At 35.6% G+C, this 16,811-nt stretch overlaps 3 protein-coding genes across 3 annotated transcripts; 2 read left to right on the top strand and 1 right to left on the bottom strand.

Annotated features, from left to right (window-relative positions):
• Positions 1-2,150: 2,150 nt before the first annotated feature.
• On the top strand, positions 2,151-4,215 carry LOC141597541 (transcription factor MYB41). Its single transcript, XM_074418008.1, has 3 exons — positions 2,151-2,304; positions 2,794-2,923; positions 3,453-4,215. Exons 1-3 carry the CDS (start codon positions 2,166-2,168, stop codon positions 4,213-4,215), a joined length of 1,032 nt encoding a protein of 343 aa, XP_074274109.1. The 5' UTR covers positions 2,151-2,165.
• Positions 4,216-4,951: 736 nt separating this feature from the next.
• LOC141597540 (uncharacterized) lies at positions 4,952-6,226 on the bottom strand. The gene has a single exon (XM_074418007.1). The coding sequence runs from the start codon at positions 6,224-6,226 to the stop codon at positions 4,952-4,954; it is 1,275 nt and encodes a 424-aa protein (XP_074274108.1).
• A 4,812-nt stretch (positions 6,227-11,038) lies between these two features.
• On the top strand, positions 11,039-11,869 carry LOC141597539 (F-box protein CPR1-like). The gene has a single exon (XM_074418006.1). The coding sequence runs from the start codon at positions 11,039-11,041 to the stop codon at positions 11,867-11,869; it is 831 nt and encodes a 276-aa protein (XP_074274107.1).
• Positions 11,870-16,811: the final 4,942 nt, after the last annotated feature.

Genomic DNA, 16,811 nt, shown 5'->3' with positions numbered 1-16,811 from the left:
TTTCTTATTGACCCTTTTATCATGAAATCAGTGAGTCAGTGACCATGTTAGCATCAACATTAACCCTTCTACTCAAGTGACTGTTTATATGTAATTAGTACATTCGACCCCTTTTTACCTTGTAATTTGCGGGAGTTATTGAAATACTGAGGTAATGTTGTTGTTGTATTTCTTTGCATTTTGACTTTTGAGAGGTGTGATCACCCAGGCTAGTGACAATTCTAAAGAATGATTTTTATCAGCTGACTCCAAATAATTTTGAGATTTAGGCTCTAAAGTTGACAACTACAAATGAGCTTTATAGCTCTAGATATGACATGGTTATACAATAGGTAGGTTACTCCAGTTTAAGTCCATTTTATATAGTTAATGTTATACGGAGTAACAATTATTTGTTGGGAAATGATAAATACAATTTAAACATTTAATACCCTTCTATATTTGGTATTAATTTAGAAATTAGAGAGTAAATTACACATAAATCAATGCAATTAATGCATATATTAACTATTTATTTCCTCTTTTAGTTGTTTAAATACAACCCACTGAGTTATATTTATCATAACCCTTATTTGTTTAGGCATGATATTAAATCTTGATTTCGAGTATTAATCTCACAACCGATGTAATGCAATTTCACATTTTTGAAAAATACCTTAACAATTAACATGATCACAAATGTGTAGAGATATATACTCCATACTTAATCAGATTACTATCACCATGTGGTAATATTTGATCCGTTTTAAGATTTTTGAAAAATACTCCATCTCAAGTAAGACATATTTACTCCAAAGAGAAGTTGTCTACTTAATTTCTTATATTAATACACCATAATAATCTTGATATAGTCATCTCATTTCACGCATTCATCCTTTAGCTATTGTCTCTATATTAGGGTACATTTTCTGGAACAAATTGGATTGCTTACGTGCAATTCCATGCATACTTTGAGAACTAATGTCCTTAGACTAAATAAATTCAGATTACACATAAATACGAGTAGCTAAAAGTTGAATGGAGTTGTTAGGACTTTTCATCAAGTAATAACATGAAAAATGAAATGTCTAAATTTTAAAAATATTTTATAAATTTAAAGATAAATTACTATTGCCATAAAACTTGTTTAAAAAAACCGTTTTATTTCATGTATAAGACACCCTTACGCAAAATTTATAGTTATTTTATAACGAATAGTTAGTCATTTTGAAACTACTCGGTCGATCTATTCATTTCATTTACATACATTTGATAAAATACTTCTCACATATAGTCAACAAAAGTATTGAAATGTGATGATTAGAGCAATTATCTTCTAACGTTAAACCATTTCTCTTTTGAGTTTCTTAAAATTCTGTTCTCAGTATGATGTTTTATTAATGAACTAGTTTTATTCCCGTGCAAAAAATGCATGGGTCGTAATAGCAGGCGCTATTATTAGATACATGAACATATAATTGAGCGTGATTAAGCGTTTAATACCGTGACAATATAAATAGTCCATATTTGAAGATTTGAATATCAGATAATATACAACCGTATTTTGTTAGAATTATATTAAAGGTATTTGACATATTAGACCCGTTGAATGTATGTAAAATTGTAAATTGCAACATTTATGTAAATTGTGACATTTTATCTTATGTTTTAACATAAGCAATTAAAATAGAAATAAGATATAGAAATAAGAGGAATTGATTTGAGGAGAGAAGGTAATTAAATAGTATAAGAGACATGGTGGAGCCCATATGTAAAAACTCACCAGCCAATCAAAAGTCAAGAAAAAACTTGGCTTTTATACTATGTAGATTTTCATCGTCTCATCCTATAAATTCATAATCCACTACAAAGTTAGCTAGGAAACTATAAATGATGCTTAATCACATCCATAACGTGCATCATATCACAAAATTATGTATACTAATTATTAATTATCATCATAATTAATTTCTCCAAGTAAAAGGGGACACGTTACCCAATCTCAAACAAATGATGTAGTGTAACTATTGTCTTTGAATATATAAACAGTCTCTAACCACTCTTCTTATAGCTTTGTAATTTAGTTACTCAAGCCTATGTGTATATAACTATATATATACAACCAACATTTTCATTATTTCTTGGAGCTTTATCTTCTTAAACAAATCTTACAAAGCTCTAGATTGATGAACATGGGCCGAACGCCAAGTTGCGAAAAAACCGGGTTGAAGAAAGGTCCATGGACAGATGAGGAGGATCAGAAGCTTATTGATCATATTCAGACTCATGGCCCTGGAAATTGGAGAGCTCTTCCTAAGAAAGCAGGTTGTTATAAGCGACTTTTATTCATTTATATTGTCCCCGTTTGACTTTGATGTTAGTCTGACAAACTGTAACCACTTATTGATTTATTCTTGACATTTATAAGCGACATTTATTTCATTTATATTGTCCCCGTTTGACTTTTGTGTTAATCTGACAAACTGTAACCACTTATTGATTTATTCTTGACATTTCCGTAGTTTTTTTTGTTTTTGTTGGTCAAACAAATAATTCATAATACTCCATATAATTTGTCAAACAAATAATTAATAATTACTGCGTACATATAATGAGATGGAAAAAGTGATTGTTTTATACTTCTACGTAACTTGAATTGGTGTAAGAATGAATAGAAAATGTTATTCGGGACAGTCATATTTCATGTTATGTGGTTCATTTAATGATAACTATATTTTGACGAAGTTGTAAGCCGAGGATCACTGGACATGTATTGTAATGGTAAATGACTTGGAATTTCGACTATATGTTCAGGGCTTCAAAGGTGCGGTAAGAGTTGTCGACTAAGATGGACGAACTATCTAAGGCCAGATATCAAAAGGGGTGGATTTTCAGCCGAAGAAGAGGAGTATATCATTGAGCTTCATAGCTTTATGGGTAACAAGTAAGCTTTCCTTATCTCATCAAAATGCGTTTAAAATCGACTCAATTATCACCTCTACGTCCGTCCCCTTATATTACACTATTTTTGGTAAGCCTATAAGTTTTTCTTGATTTAAAGGGAGTCATCAGGGCGATTTTTATACTGACGAGTAGACCTGTACTCGGGCCGGGCTCGTCTGGTCAGACCCGGGCAAGGCCAGGGGAGGAGCGAGCTTGGCGGGCCGGGCCTGGATTTGCTTGACCCGGGCCAAGGGCAGGCCTTACCGATTTTTTTTTTCTTTTTTTGCTAAAATGGCCGGCCGGGCTGGAATATTAGGACCCGAGCCAGGCCCGGGTCAGGCCAAGTTGCATAAAATAACGGGCCAAGATGGGTCGGGTTCGGGTTGGCTGGGCCAGCTCTACTAACAAGTTTGAACCCTGGTCACGACTCACGAGTATCACCTCTCGTGACTTTATCAACTAAGCTAGTTGATATTTGCTATAACCACAAAGTCTATAAGTGATGTGGTAAAGTTTTTCTTGTATTGTAGGTGGTCAGCTATAGCTGCGAAGTTGCCAGGAAGAACTGACAACGAGATTAAAAACTACTGGAACACCCATATAAGGAAGAAGTTGCTTCAAATGGGGATCGATCCTGTGACTCACGGCCCTCGTCTCGATCTCCTTGACCTTCCATCTATCCTAAGCTCCCTTAACCACCCATTCTTGATAAAAAATCCTGCTTTTCTAAACCTTCAGACCCTTCTAAATCCTGAACTCCTTAAACTAGCCACATCATTGAAATCGTCGCAAAATGATCTCTCACATATTCATCCAATTGTACAATTTGTTAACCAAATCGAAACCCGAGTTCATAATCATTCTTCTTTTGACATGAGCCCGAATTTGATAGAAAACCCATCAAATTTTTATAGTATAAAGAAAGAACAAAGTTGGTTTCAAAATCATGTAAACATCGAGTCAAACATTCAGGACAGAGTCCCCCCGTCTCAAAAATTGAATCTCGACGACTCTACCCAACAACCAAACCCGAGTTTGAGTGACATAGGCCGTAGCTCCAATTGGCATACCTCTAATCACGGGGCCTTGTATCCGAGTTTGATCAACAATAAGAGTAACATTTCCTCGGTGTTGTCATCACCTTGTACGAGTTCAGTCGATCCTATTGATGCAAGTCTTATGTATCTTAATAGTATCCCAAGCAGTGAAGACGAGGTAGATGTAGATTACTTCTTTAGTAACATTCTCAAGAAGCTCGAAAACCCTGCATTGTTTAATGTTGGTACTTCATGATCGATTAATTTGTTGTCGGTTTTTTTTTCTGGGGAAAGGGAGCCACAAGAGCAAAGTTGAAGCGGAAGAGCTTAGAAATTTAGAATTACCAATTACGAGTAGTACTTACTACTCGTATATCAATATCGATTTAGCAAAAGTGAAACATTGTACTTCAATTGTTATCGATGAGGTGTTGGTGTAGTAGTTAGGATCGATATTGTAAATTCGAATCCACTTTCATTTGTAATAGAGCTAGTTGTGACTCATATATACGAAGTACTTGCATTGCTTGCGTGCTATTCCATGCATATTTCAAGAAATTGTTTCTTCTAAGTAAAAATAAATTCAGATCGCGCATAAATTGGAAAATAAAATCAGTTCAGGTACCTGAAATCTAAAATGCTACTCTATGTAGCATTTCATTTCAGGTAGTAGCTTATTTGGTACAAAATGCTACTTGCCAAACGCATCCAAAAATAAGCTGCCTGGAAATTTTGTCAAAAAAAGCTACTTCATTGAAAAAATATACCCGAAATGCGTTATCAAATAGAGCCTACTTTTATTAGAATTGGAAGCCGGAAACTATCGGTAACTATGATATTTATACATGTAACATGTCAACATTATTCCAATAAATTAACGGGTAGGCGGTTAGATCTATGTCTACTCCGACTCTTCATATTTCCTCGTGTACCCATGTTCGACATTCAATCAAACTATGAAACCAAAATATTTAGATTTTATTTGGTTACAATTATGATGCCATCAATGGATGAACAAGCATATATCTATGACACCAACTATATGTACAATGATGAATCAATCTCAATCTCCCCATACCAACATCACATTCAACTAATTTATCTCCATACATAAGGTAAACTATGTAAGGATCAATGGAATGACAACAAATCACCTCATTTTTTAGCCGTAAACAACTCGAGAACAAACCTTCGATAGGAGGGAAAACCCTAGCAATAATATGTGGCTTCAATGCAAAGTTAATAACTAGCCTTAACTTGGCCATGCTATTACCTCCCCAATTCATCATCAAACCATCATCATCTTGTTCAAATTCCCATACTTTGATTCTTGGAGCCGCAGCGACATAGTCTGGTTCGAGCTGGGCTAGTCTTAATCGATTTTGACAAGACCCAAGCACGCTATCTTCGCAATTAATTACACTAGGCAGGTTTATCACACAATACGATACAATGTCGTCAACAAAGGGGTCCATTACTAGAATTTTATTAGATTTACCGCGCCAATGAACCCTATTGTTCGAAGTCACGGCTTGATTACGTGGGTCAACTTGGTACTTCGATCTAAACACAAAACCCAAATCTTTGACATTATTGTATGTCTTCCATTTGCCGGTTACGGAAGAATATATTTTCCAAGTTAGTTTGTTTTTGTAGTAATAATCCTTATTAACAAGAATAATCCGAAATCCAATGACGACGTTGTTTGTTGAGGAGACTCCGTTAACAAATCCAGCAAACCCAACTTTACAATTACGGTAAAACCTGTAATAGTTATTTGTTGCGGTAACTACGGTAAACTGTTTAGTAAGTGGATTGCAAATCTTATAGGAAAATTCAGCACTACTACTGTTACGGGAATCACACGATACCAACATGTCGTTGTGATGAGCAACTATGTAATAAAGATCGTTGTCGTTGAGGCGAAGTTTATGTTTTTGAAAGTACGGGTGCTCGCTAATAAGGAAGTCGTCATCGTATGGATCTATAAGGATCAACGTGAAAGCGGAATATAATTTATGAGTAAGGTAATAACGAGCAAAATAGGGATTGGAAATAATTAAATTCCAACGTTTCGAAACACATTTGCAAGTAACGAGATGTTTCCATTGGAGTAACTTTGTAAATATCAACTCTAGTAAGGTATCATTTAGATCGTCGATGTACGATCGATGTGGTTGGTTCGGGTAAGGGATTATGGGAGTAGGAAGAGGAGGAAATTGGCGGAAATAATCATCATAAAGATTTTTATAGGCAGCCATTTCCATTTTGCTTTGGTCGACTTCAATTAACCCTAACTAGTTTGTTTATATAATAAAGGTGTAACGAACCCTAGTTGTTCGATTTGTGCGTGCTAGTCAAGGAAGGATAAATTCGACACGAGTAAAAGGAGATCGAGTGCTATATCACGCCGCCTGTTTTACTTGTTACGCCCCGTCGCCCCCTATTTTGTTTTTCTTACCAAATTTGCCCCTAACTCTTTCACTTTATTTTGTTAAACTTAAAATATTGTTTTATCCTAATGAGTTTTGGCGACGATTTTTAATATAACTAATTTAATTGAAATGTGATAAAGACGATCATATCCTGACATCAGTGGCGGAGCTAAAGGATGGCTAGCTAGCGGTGGTGGTCGTCCCCGCTAATTAAAGGATAGAAATCTCGAAATTTTAGTTAATTTTGTTTTCACTTTGTTCCAATTTACCTTCTACTATAACCTGTTTACCCCCGCTTGGCTTGCTTAAATCCGGACTCTGACACATTGTACTAGTGACCTGAACTTTACATAAATTGGATTGTTACTAGTCTCGCAACTTAATCTCATCTAAACATGACTCATATATACAGAGTACTTTTAGGTTATGTTCTTTTGGATTTTATTTCAGATCATTTCAATTCAGCTCGGTTAATTTAGTTTCATTCAGTTCAGCTCATCTCCTCGCCACTTTCCTAATTAATAAGTGAAAGGATATTATTTGGTGAAGATTGCTAGTCAATAGCCTAAAGTTGTGCCTGCCGATTTGCTAACCAAATGTGACTAAAAGTCAAAGGATATTATTTTTACACAATAATATAGCTAATAAAGTTGAATGTATAGTTTGATATTAATTAAAAACCAACCTAAATTCTTAATATGTATAGCTGAATAGTTTTTGTCTCGATAATGAGCACAATATCTTCACTATGAATAACAATATTCATGTCGATTGGGAGGGGTTTAAATACCGTAATCCTTGGACACGCCCCGAAATCCGGATTAGTCGGCCCAATGTGGTTCGGATTACCGGATGGTTTAGACCAAAAAAAAAAATAACAATATTCATGTAAAATTTTGAAAGCAGACCCGTGAATTTTTCACGAGTTTAAACCTAGTTTTTACACAATAATATAGCCTACGGAGTAATAAATAAAGAAACCCTAACGACAGGGTATACTAAACCCTAAATAATTCCCTCAACATCCCCTCGAGGCTCAAGCTTCAATGGCAACCATACCCATGGACGTAATACACTCATGCATACTCTCTCGATTACCGGTCAAAACCCTAACTCGGTTCAAATCCGTCTCCAAAACCTGGCAAACGATAATCTCTTCTCGTGAATTCATTCACCTCCACCACCACAACACCCTATCCTCGGACGCCAATCGCCTCGTCGTATTCATGGACTGGAGCACAAAAATGTTCGATGTTCACGAACTCGACTCTCCCTTGGCCCCATCCTTAAGCTTGGATTACACTGAACTCGAACCTATTGATAAAATTGTAGTCATCCTTGCCTCTTCTGAGTTTTTCCTATTGATAAAATTGTACCTCAAACTTGGACTCATATTGCTGAACCCATCAACTGGTAGGTACTACAAAATTCCTTACCCTCCTTATTACCGTCCTCACCATCCTAACGGAAGTTACGATGAATGCTATGGGATGTATCTCGACGAGGCCAACCATGATTATAAACTTGTTAGAATATTTCGTAAGTTTTCTTTCCGTAATTATGACACTATAGACACCAACATAGAAGCTATGGTGTACAGCCTCCGAGATAACATGTGGAGATTAATTGTAAATGTTACCGTGTATGGCGGCGCAATGACAGCGCTGTAATCCGTCATTTACTCCATATACCTGTTGTACCTTCGTCCAAGGAACAGCTCAATACCAACGCCAAAAAAAAGATCGGTTGTTTCGACATTCTGGCTGAGAAGTGGACTAATGATGTTCCCTACCCTCACTTAAATGACCTTGAAATATTCTGCAAGTTAACCGTTTTTGATGGGTTACTATGTGTTACAACACTGGAAAGCGAAAAGACGAGATCACGTAATTATAGTGTGTGGGTTATGAAACAGTATGGCGTTAAAGATTCTTGGTTCAAGTTATTTACCATCGCTTTTGATGATACAATATGGTATTGTGTTACTATTAATTATCCGATTACTTTCCGCAAAGGATCACGACACGAAGTATTATGTAGACGAATTCGTACCCATGAATATTTTTGGTACAACGTTATAGACAAGAAAGCTACTTTGCTTATTATTAGAGGGAATTATGGCCATCCCTATATTTGTAAAGGAAGCCTTGTGGATTTTCCCTGTGGCCGAAACACGAAACTTTATCAGCTTAAACAAGAGGAAGAAACTACTAGGTTGTCCGGATATTACCTTTCTGTGGATTGATGTACTTTTTAATCAAATTTATTTTCGATATGGTGTTATTTATCGTTTCTTAATTAGTCGCATCAACAATCTTAAGAACTAGTGTCTTATGAGTAAATAAATTGAGCACAAATTATAGGGTAAGACATCCATTTTTGTGAAAAAATAATCATTTTTGCTAATCAATGAGCGGTCATTTTACATAATGGGGTTGTCTCAGTGTGAAACAGTCTCATACAATAATCATTATCGTAAATTTAGATCACATATTAAATCGCTAAAAGTGGGATGGAGTTGTTAGTACTTTTAATCGAGAAATAGTACTCCGTATCAACTGATAAACAAACATATTACATACGGTCCTACACTTACCAAAATACATGCTTTTCTTATCACACAATATTTCTATCTTCGATAGTTTCCTAGTCCTATTAAATTTACCATCAAGTTTTTAGGGAAAAAAATAACCTTTTCTATCTCAAGTTTAAAAATAAAAATTGTAGAATTTCGGAGAAAGAAGGGGAGAGTATTTATTTATATAAACCCTTGCAAAGAAACCACAAGTATCAAAAACCGTATAACAATTCCTAAATTCCGTTCACATCCGCTCAAACTCACGGTAATTTGATGAAAACCGTGTACGTGACTCAATCCCGAGGGGGCAAATTTGTAGACATAAAAATGTGTCTTACATATTTTAAAATGGGGTCAAGGTCAAATATTGACTTATGTGAAAGTTTATCATTTGAGAAATGGGTCGGTGGATTTTAACCCGAACAAATGTCTATACTTAGTCCATTTTGTTAAGAAATAAAATCGGTCCACTCGAAAAATGGACTGTGCTGTATTTCTAATACGAAGTATGGGGCATAAATGACGCGTCCAAGAGTAAAGGTTCCGAGTCCAAATTGGACCGATGGTTAGCGGCCCATGACAAAGCCAAGGAAATCCTCGAAAGAAAAACAGACATACATTGTGTATACATTGGAATCGTTGGTCCATATTGCATATATATCATTTACGTGCATGTACCATGCATATATATGTGATAATGATTGATTTTCATGGAAGACTTAGTCAATCACTTTATAACTAACTACATGGAACTTCTTCTACGAAAAAGCGGGGAAGTTAGCTTAAGCATAGGGAGGAAGTCAACGAAATGGAGAAAGGATAGCAAGTAGTTGGATGCTTGTACCCTAAAAATCAGTGGTCTTATAAATAGGAGAGAAAACACTCTCATTTGGACTAATCTCCATAATCACCAAAATCCCACCAAAAATACACTACACACAAAACCTCCCTACAAAACATTCTCTAAACAAATCTCTCCCAAGAAAAAATAAGAGAAAAGAAAATACATTTACATCTCTACAAAAATCTCTCCTAAGAGAAAACTAGAGAAAAAGAAAGGACTATTCTTCAATCCGACGTCAAGCATCCGTTGCAGTCAATTAAAGAGAAGCAAGTCAAATTCATCGTCACAGGAGAACCAAGTCTTCAAATCAAGACCCTCCTATTCATTCAAATTGCGGAAATCGAATCAGTAGAATAACTAGTAGATTGTACCCGAAATCCTTTGAATTAATAAAATCATTACTTTGTTGCATTTGTTTGTGTTTTGTCTTTTATTGCAGATTTAACGCAAATTTGTTGTTACAGAGTTGTTAGTACTTTTAATCGAGAAATATTACTCCATAGCAACTGATAAAAAAACATATTACATACGGTACTTTTAATCGAGAAATAGTACTCCGTATCAACTGATAAACAAACATATTGCATACCGTCCTACACTTACCAAAATACATCACTTTTCTTATCTTCGATAGTTTTCTAATCCTTCTATTAAATTTACCATTAACTTTTTAGGAAAAAAAAAATAACCTTTTCTATCCAAGTTTAAAAATTAAAATTGTAGAATTTCGGGGAAAGAAGGGAGAGTTTATATTTATATAAACCCTTGCAAAGAAACCACAAGTATCAAAAACCGTATAACAATTCCTAAATTCCTAAATTCCGTTCACATCCGCTCAAACTCATGGTAATTTGATGAAAACCTAATCTACGTGGCCTTAAACAACACTCTCAAGGCTTCGATGGCTACCATACCCATCGACGTACTATACTCATGCATATTCCCTAAATTACCGGTCAAAACCCTAACTCGTTTCAAATCCGTCTCCAAAAGCTGGCAAACGATAATCTCTTCCCGTGAATTCATCCATCTCCACCACCACAACACCCTGTCCTCTGACGCCAATCGCCTCATCGTATTCGTGAATTGCGACTTACAAGAATTCCACATTCACGAACTCGACTCTCCCTTGTCCGCATCTGTACACTTGCATAACCCTAAACCCGCATATATTTACATGTCCATCCTTGCCTCTTGCGAATTTTTCCTATTGGTAGACTTTATGTATGGCATCGTTGGCCCCGTCTTGCTGAACCCATCTACTGGTAGGTATTACAAAATTCCTTACCCTCCTTCTTACAATATTGGCACTGAATGCTATGGGATATATCTCGACGAGGCGAACAATGACTATAAAGTTGTTAGAATTCAAAAAGGTTGTTTTCTACGTTCAGAAGAGAACGTAGAAATTAACATGGAAGTTATGGTTTATAGTCACAGAACTAACAAGTGGAGATTAATTGAGCGAACGGTCGAGAAATGTTACGCATGGTGCAGTGTCGTAATCGGACATTTACTTCATATAGTTTTCTCACTTGAGTTAACCAAGTCCAAAAAGAGAATCGGTTGTTTCGACATACTTGCTGAAAAGTGGACTACTGATGTTCCAATGCCTGAAATAAATGGCAATAGATCGATCAAGTTAGTTGTACTTGACGGGTTACTATGTGTTACAACACTGTACGGTATATGGGTTATGAAAGAGTATGGCGTTAAAGATTCTTGGTTCAAATTAATGAACATCGCTTATGACGAAATTTGGGATTGGCCTAATATTACTCCAATTGCTTTCCGCAAAGGATCACAAGACGAGGTATTATGTTCACTATATCGTAATTCTAAGTTGGAATATATTTGGTACAACGTTAGAGAAAAGAAAGCTACTACGGCTACACTCAATGGAGTTCTTCCTAAAGCGACTAATCGCTATATTTGCAAAGGAAGCCTTGTAGATTTTCCTGGTGGCCGAAACATGAAACTACATCAGCCTAAACAAGCGGAAGAAACTACTAAGTCGTCTGAAAATTACCCTTTTGTCCATAGATTTACTTAAAATCAGTTTTTCATTTGATTGTCGTCCTAACTTTTTTTTAAATACGACGCTATTCATTATTAGGACACAAGTTTTTTTGCGAGGAATCGAAAATCTGTTGCATTTTTTTAATTTGGGACGGCCGTGCTACCATTTAATATTTGTAGCAATGACACCGTATTATATTATACTTAAGAATAAAGTGTACTTGACCCACCCATAGAGTATATAGACTATAGTGACGATGAATGGAACGGAGTAGTATTAGTTATCGTTTATATTAATTCTTCCAAGTAAAGGAGTTGTATATAAATGAGATGGACTCCTTTAGATTAGTTGGTTTTGTGCGGACGAACTTGATATAAAATCATGGGAATTAGTAGTAGAAAATTTACCAACTAGTACGTATATCATAACAATAAGCATGGGCGGCCCATACCTAGAGCAATTCGGCCCGCGGCACCGGGGCCCAACATAGTTGGGGCCTCATCTGGTACCCACATCATTATATTAAATTTGACTGTTCATTAATATTAGTTGGGCTTCCTTTGGCATAGTGGTAGCTACTTACATAGCCTCCGCATGACGTCCACGGTTCAATTCCCATTGCTGTCATTTTTACATCATCTTTTTTGTTGTTCTCACTTAATATCTTTCCTCTTCTTTATTACTTACTTTAAATTAAACATTTTGGTTTCATTCTTTCTTTTAATCTCTCCTCTTCTTTATTACTTACTTTAAATTAAACATTTTGGTCTCATTCCTTCTTTTAATCTCTCTAATGCTTCTCATTTATAAAATTCAAAAAAATCATCTGCATGAAGTTAATCAACCAATAATTGAGTGAGACGGTCTCATACTGCGAGATTCTCCTTATTATGTAAATTACAACTTGTGTTAACCAAGATATTTCTACAATTTGTGAGACCGTCTTAACCAAAAAAAAACATTACCGCTTCACAATGTGAGACCGTCTTATTCTACAATTTGTGTTAACCAAGATATTTCGTTCACCATATTAAAAACAAATTCACCTATGATTTTCAAAAAATGATTCATTATCAAGAAATTGCTGATCTTTTAAAAAAAATTGGCCAACTATTACAACTATGTTACCATTAATGGTGCACTTCCATTACTCAATTTTAGTTTATGATTAAAATCAATACATTGACGTCCTTTATTTGTATTCACATCTCACAACATTGGAGATTTTGAATATCACGCGTCCTCAGATATTAAAGATCTCATATTTTCTTATTATTATAACTATATAAAAAATATGAGATAATCGTTGGAATTTGGAAGGGCCTCCGTCTAATATTTGGAACAGGGCCTCAATATCTCATTGGCCGCCCCTGACAATAAGTTATGTTCAGTTCAGTTCCGCTCTATTCAGTTCAACTCTATTCAGTTCTGTTCAGTTCTCTTCATTCAGTTCTGTTCAGTTCAACTTCATTCAGTTCAGTTCAGCTCTTTTATTCATAAATTAACTTTTACTTTAGTTTAATTCAGTTCATTTCATTTCACTTCATTAAGTTCAGTTTAAAAGAACAAGGCCTTAGTACAAGTAATTTTACCAACTAGTACGCACTCCGTATATCATACTCCCCCTGTTTCGATCAATAGTTATCTATTGCTTTTAGCACAAAGATTAAGGGAATGTGTGAGAATGCATTTGGACCATGCAAATCAACCATCTTCCACTTGCACATGAAGAGACCCAAAAAAATATGACAAAAGTGGAAATAGATAACTATTGACTGAAACACCCAAAAAAGAAAATAGATAACTATTGACCGGGACATAGGGACTAACAATTTATTAGCAAAAGTCAAACATTGTTGTTTAATTGGAACTGTTAAAACCAAGTAATAATGTAATGCTTAGAGCGAACTGCAAATGCCTAATCGTTATGACGTTATCGATGAGGTCTTGATCTAGTAGTTAGGATAAAGGTAGGTCTGAGTCGATGAAATATATTATTAACTTAACATCTTTGAGTAATTTTATTAGAATCAGAATCTGGGAAAGAATATAGTTCCTATACTTACCAAAATACATCGCTTTCCTAATCAAACAATATCACCGACAGTTTATCATTGAGATATACTCCGTCTTTGATTAACATTGTAGAATCTCAATAGAATGACGATTATTTATAATAGCTTACGAAAGGAGCTGTAATAACGTGCCCGTCACCTCGTCATCTTATACTAAACCCTAATAATTCCCTCAACATCCCTTCGATCTAATGGTAAGCATACCCATAGACGTAATACACTCATGCATACTCCCTCGATTACCTGTCAAAACCCTAACTCGGTTCAAATCCGTCTCCAAAACCTGGCAAACGATAATCTCTTCACGTGAATTCATCCACCTCCTCCACAACAACGCCGTCTCCTCAAACGACAACCGCTTCTTTGTATACGTGGATATAGGCTTACAAATCTTCCACCTTCACGAACTCGACTCTCCCTTATTAGCCCCATCTGTACATTGGTATAACCCTGAAATCGCACCTTTCGGCGTTGGTATTTTCGCCTCTAGCGAATTTTTCCTATTAGTAAAAGCGTACCGCGACTTTTCAATCGTCTTGCTGAATCCATCTACAGGTAGGTACTACAAAATTCCTTATCCTCCTTGTTACCATGGAAAGTATGAATGCTATGGGACATATCTCGACGAGGCCAACCATGATTGTAAAATTGTTCGAATACCTCAAAGTTCTAACCCTAAAGAAACTAACATGGAAGTTATGGTTTACAGTCTCAAAACTAACATGTGGAGAGTAATTGAGCGACGGTTTGACGATAAGTGTTATAGAAGTTGGAGTAATAACGCGGCTGTAATCCGTCATTTACTCCATATAATTATCGTAGAACACAAAAATGCCAACGCAAAAAAAAGTATCGGTTGTTTCGACATTGTGACTGAAAAGTGGACTAATGATGTTCCCTTCCCTCACTTAAATAACCTCGAATGGATCCTTTTAACCGTACTTGACGGGTTACTATGTGTTACAGCGTTGGAGACGGAAGATAATTATAATTGGTGTGTGTGGGTTATGAAAGAGTATGGTGTTGAAGATTCTTGGTTTAAGTTAATTAGCATCGTTTCTGACGATATTTTGTATTTGGATTTTTATCCGATTGCTTATCAGAAAGGATCACGAGACGAGGTATTATTATGTAGACAATTTACTAGCAAGAAATGTTTTTGGTACAATGTTAAAGACAAGAAAGATACTACGGTTACAAATCCTACAATTGAAGGTATTAATCAAGGGTATATTTGCAAAGGAAGCCTTGTCGATTTTCCTAGTGGTCGAAACATGAAACTACATCCGCCTAAACCAGCGGAAGGAATTATGAAACTACTCGATCGTCTGAAAGCTACCATTCTGTCCTGCTTAGGTTTTATATGAATGTGACCTGATACTAGCCATGGTAGTCCGTCACAGGAAGGAAAAAGGCGTGTTGGCCAAGTTGATGACGCCTTATTTATGTGATGGACTAGCAGCTGCCTGTCACAAATTGATAAATTCATCTTGTTATATATTAAGAGACACTGGGATATGTTTCGCTATTCGACAACCAAACCCGAGTCCGAGTGACCAATAAATTATTTATCGATAACTAAATAACTAGTATTCACTCGGTTCCATTCACTTGTTTGTTTACTCTTTTATTTTTTGTGAGTTAATCGAAAGTAAACAAATGACTGGGACATATGAAGTAATTAGAATACGTAATTCTTTGATGATCATGGTAATCTTAAGTACACTTTAATCTGAATATCTAACAAAATGAATTCATAAAATCAAATAATTTCATATCGAAAATAAATTTAGGATAACCAAAAGAAAAATTTGATTTATATTACATCAATCGACGGAGACGAGACGTACTTCGCTTGTTTAGGCTAATGTAGTTTCCTGTTTCGGCCATCTGGAAAATCGACAAGGCTTCCTTTGCAAATATAGCCATTAGTCGCTTTAGGAATAAGTGCATTGATAAGTGTAGCCGTAGTAGCTTTCTTTTCTCTAACGTTGTACCAAATATATTCCAACCTAGACATTCGTCTACATAATACCTCGTGTCGTGATCCTTTGCGGAAAGCAATCGGATTAATATCCGAATACAAATATCTTCAGAAGCGACACCATACTCTTTCATAACCCATACATTATAATTACCACAACCCGTCTCTTCCGTGTCCAATGCTGTAACACGTAGTAATCCGTCTAGTACGGTAAAGTTGATCGATTTAATTAAGCTCGTTTAAGTGAGGCAAGGGAACATCATAACCGGTCCACTTTTAATCCGAGGGTTTAGTGTCAGACGGTGACGATCGGAGTTGTTGGCTACGTTCCTATTTCTAGTTAGGGTTTTGGTACTTACAGTTTCTTCGTAAGCAAGGTATTATAAATACTCGTCACTCTATTGAGATTAGGAAATCTGAATCTCTTCGATTATTCTCTGTATATATATATATTACGGAGTATGTATTAGAGAGAATATTATATTCTCTCTAATAGTATGTATGTGATTAAGAAAACACTGTATTTTAGCAAGTATAGGATAGGATTGTATGAATCCTAGTTTATATATATGACGCAAAAAATAATCTACATGTGACGCGAGAAATAAAGGCGTTTGACAGTGATAATATTACAATTATACGAACAATAATCTATATATGACGCGACAAATGAAGTCGAACAACCTATGAACCGGACAAGGTTTTCGGAAAGAAAGTATACACAATTAACTTCTTACAATGAACACGACCACGAATTGCCCTTTTGATATACGTTTGACTTAATGATGATCAAATAATTGTAATTAAACATATAATGGTAGAAAACTAAACTTAAAAGAAACATAAATAAAAGCAAACCCGACCCTATACATCAGTCGGCGGATAACAACCAGACCCAAACCCGATTCTACCCAAA

The sequence above is a fragment of the Silene latifolia genome, chromosome 8, assembly GCF_048544455.1.
Source record: "Silene latifolia isolate original U9 population chromosome 8, ASM4854445v1, whole genome shotgun sequence".
NCBI lineage: Eukaryota > Viridiplantae > Streptophyta > Magnoliopsida > Caryophyllales > Caryophyllaceae > Silene > Silene latifolia.
The sequence above is the reverse complement of the archived record's forward strand: the minus strand, read 5'-3'. Positions and strand labels throughout refer to the sequence as shown.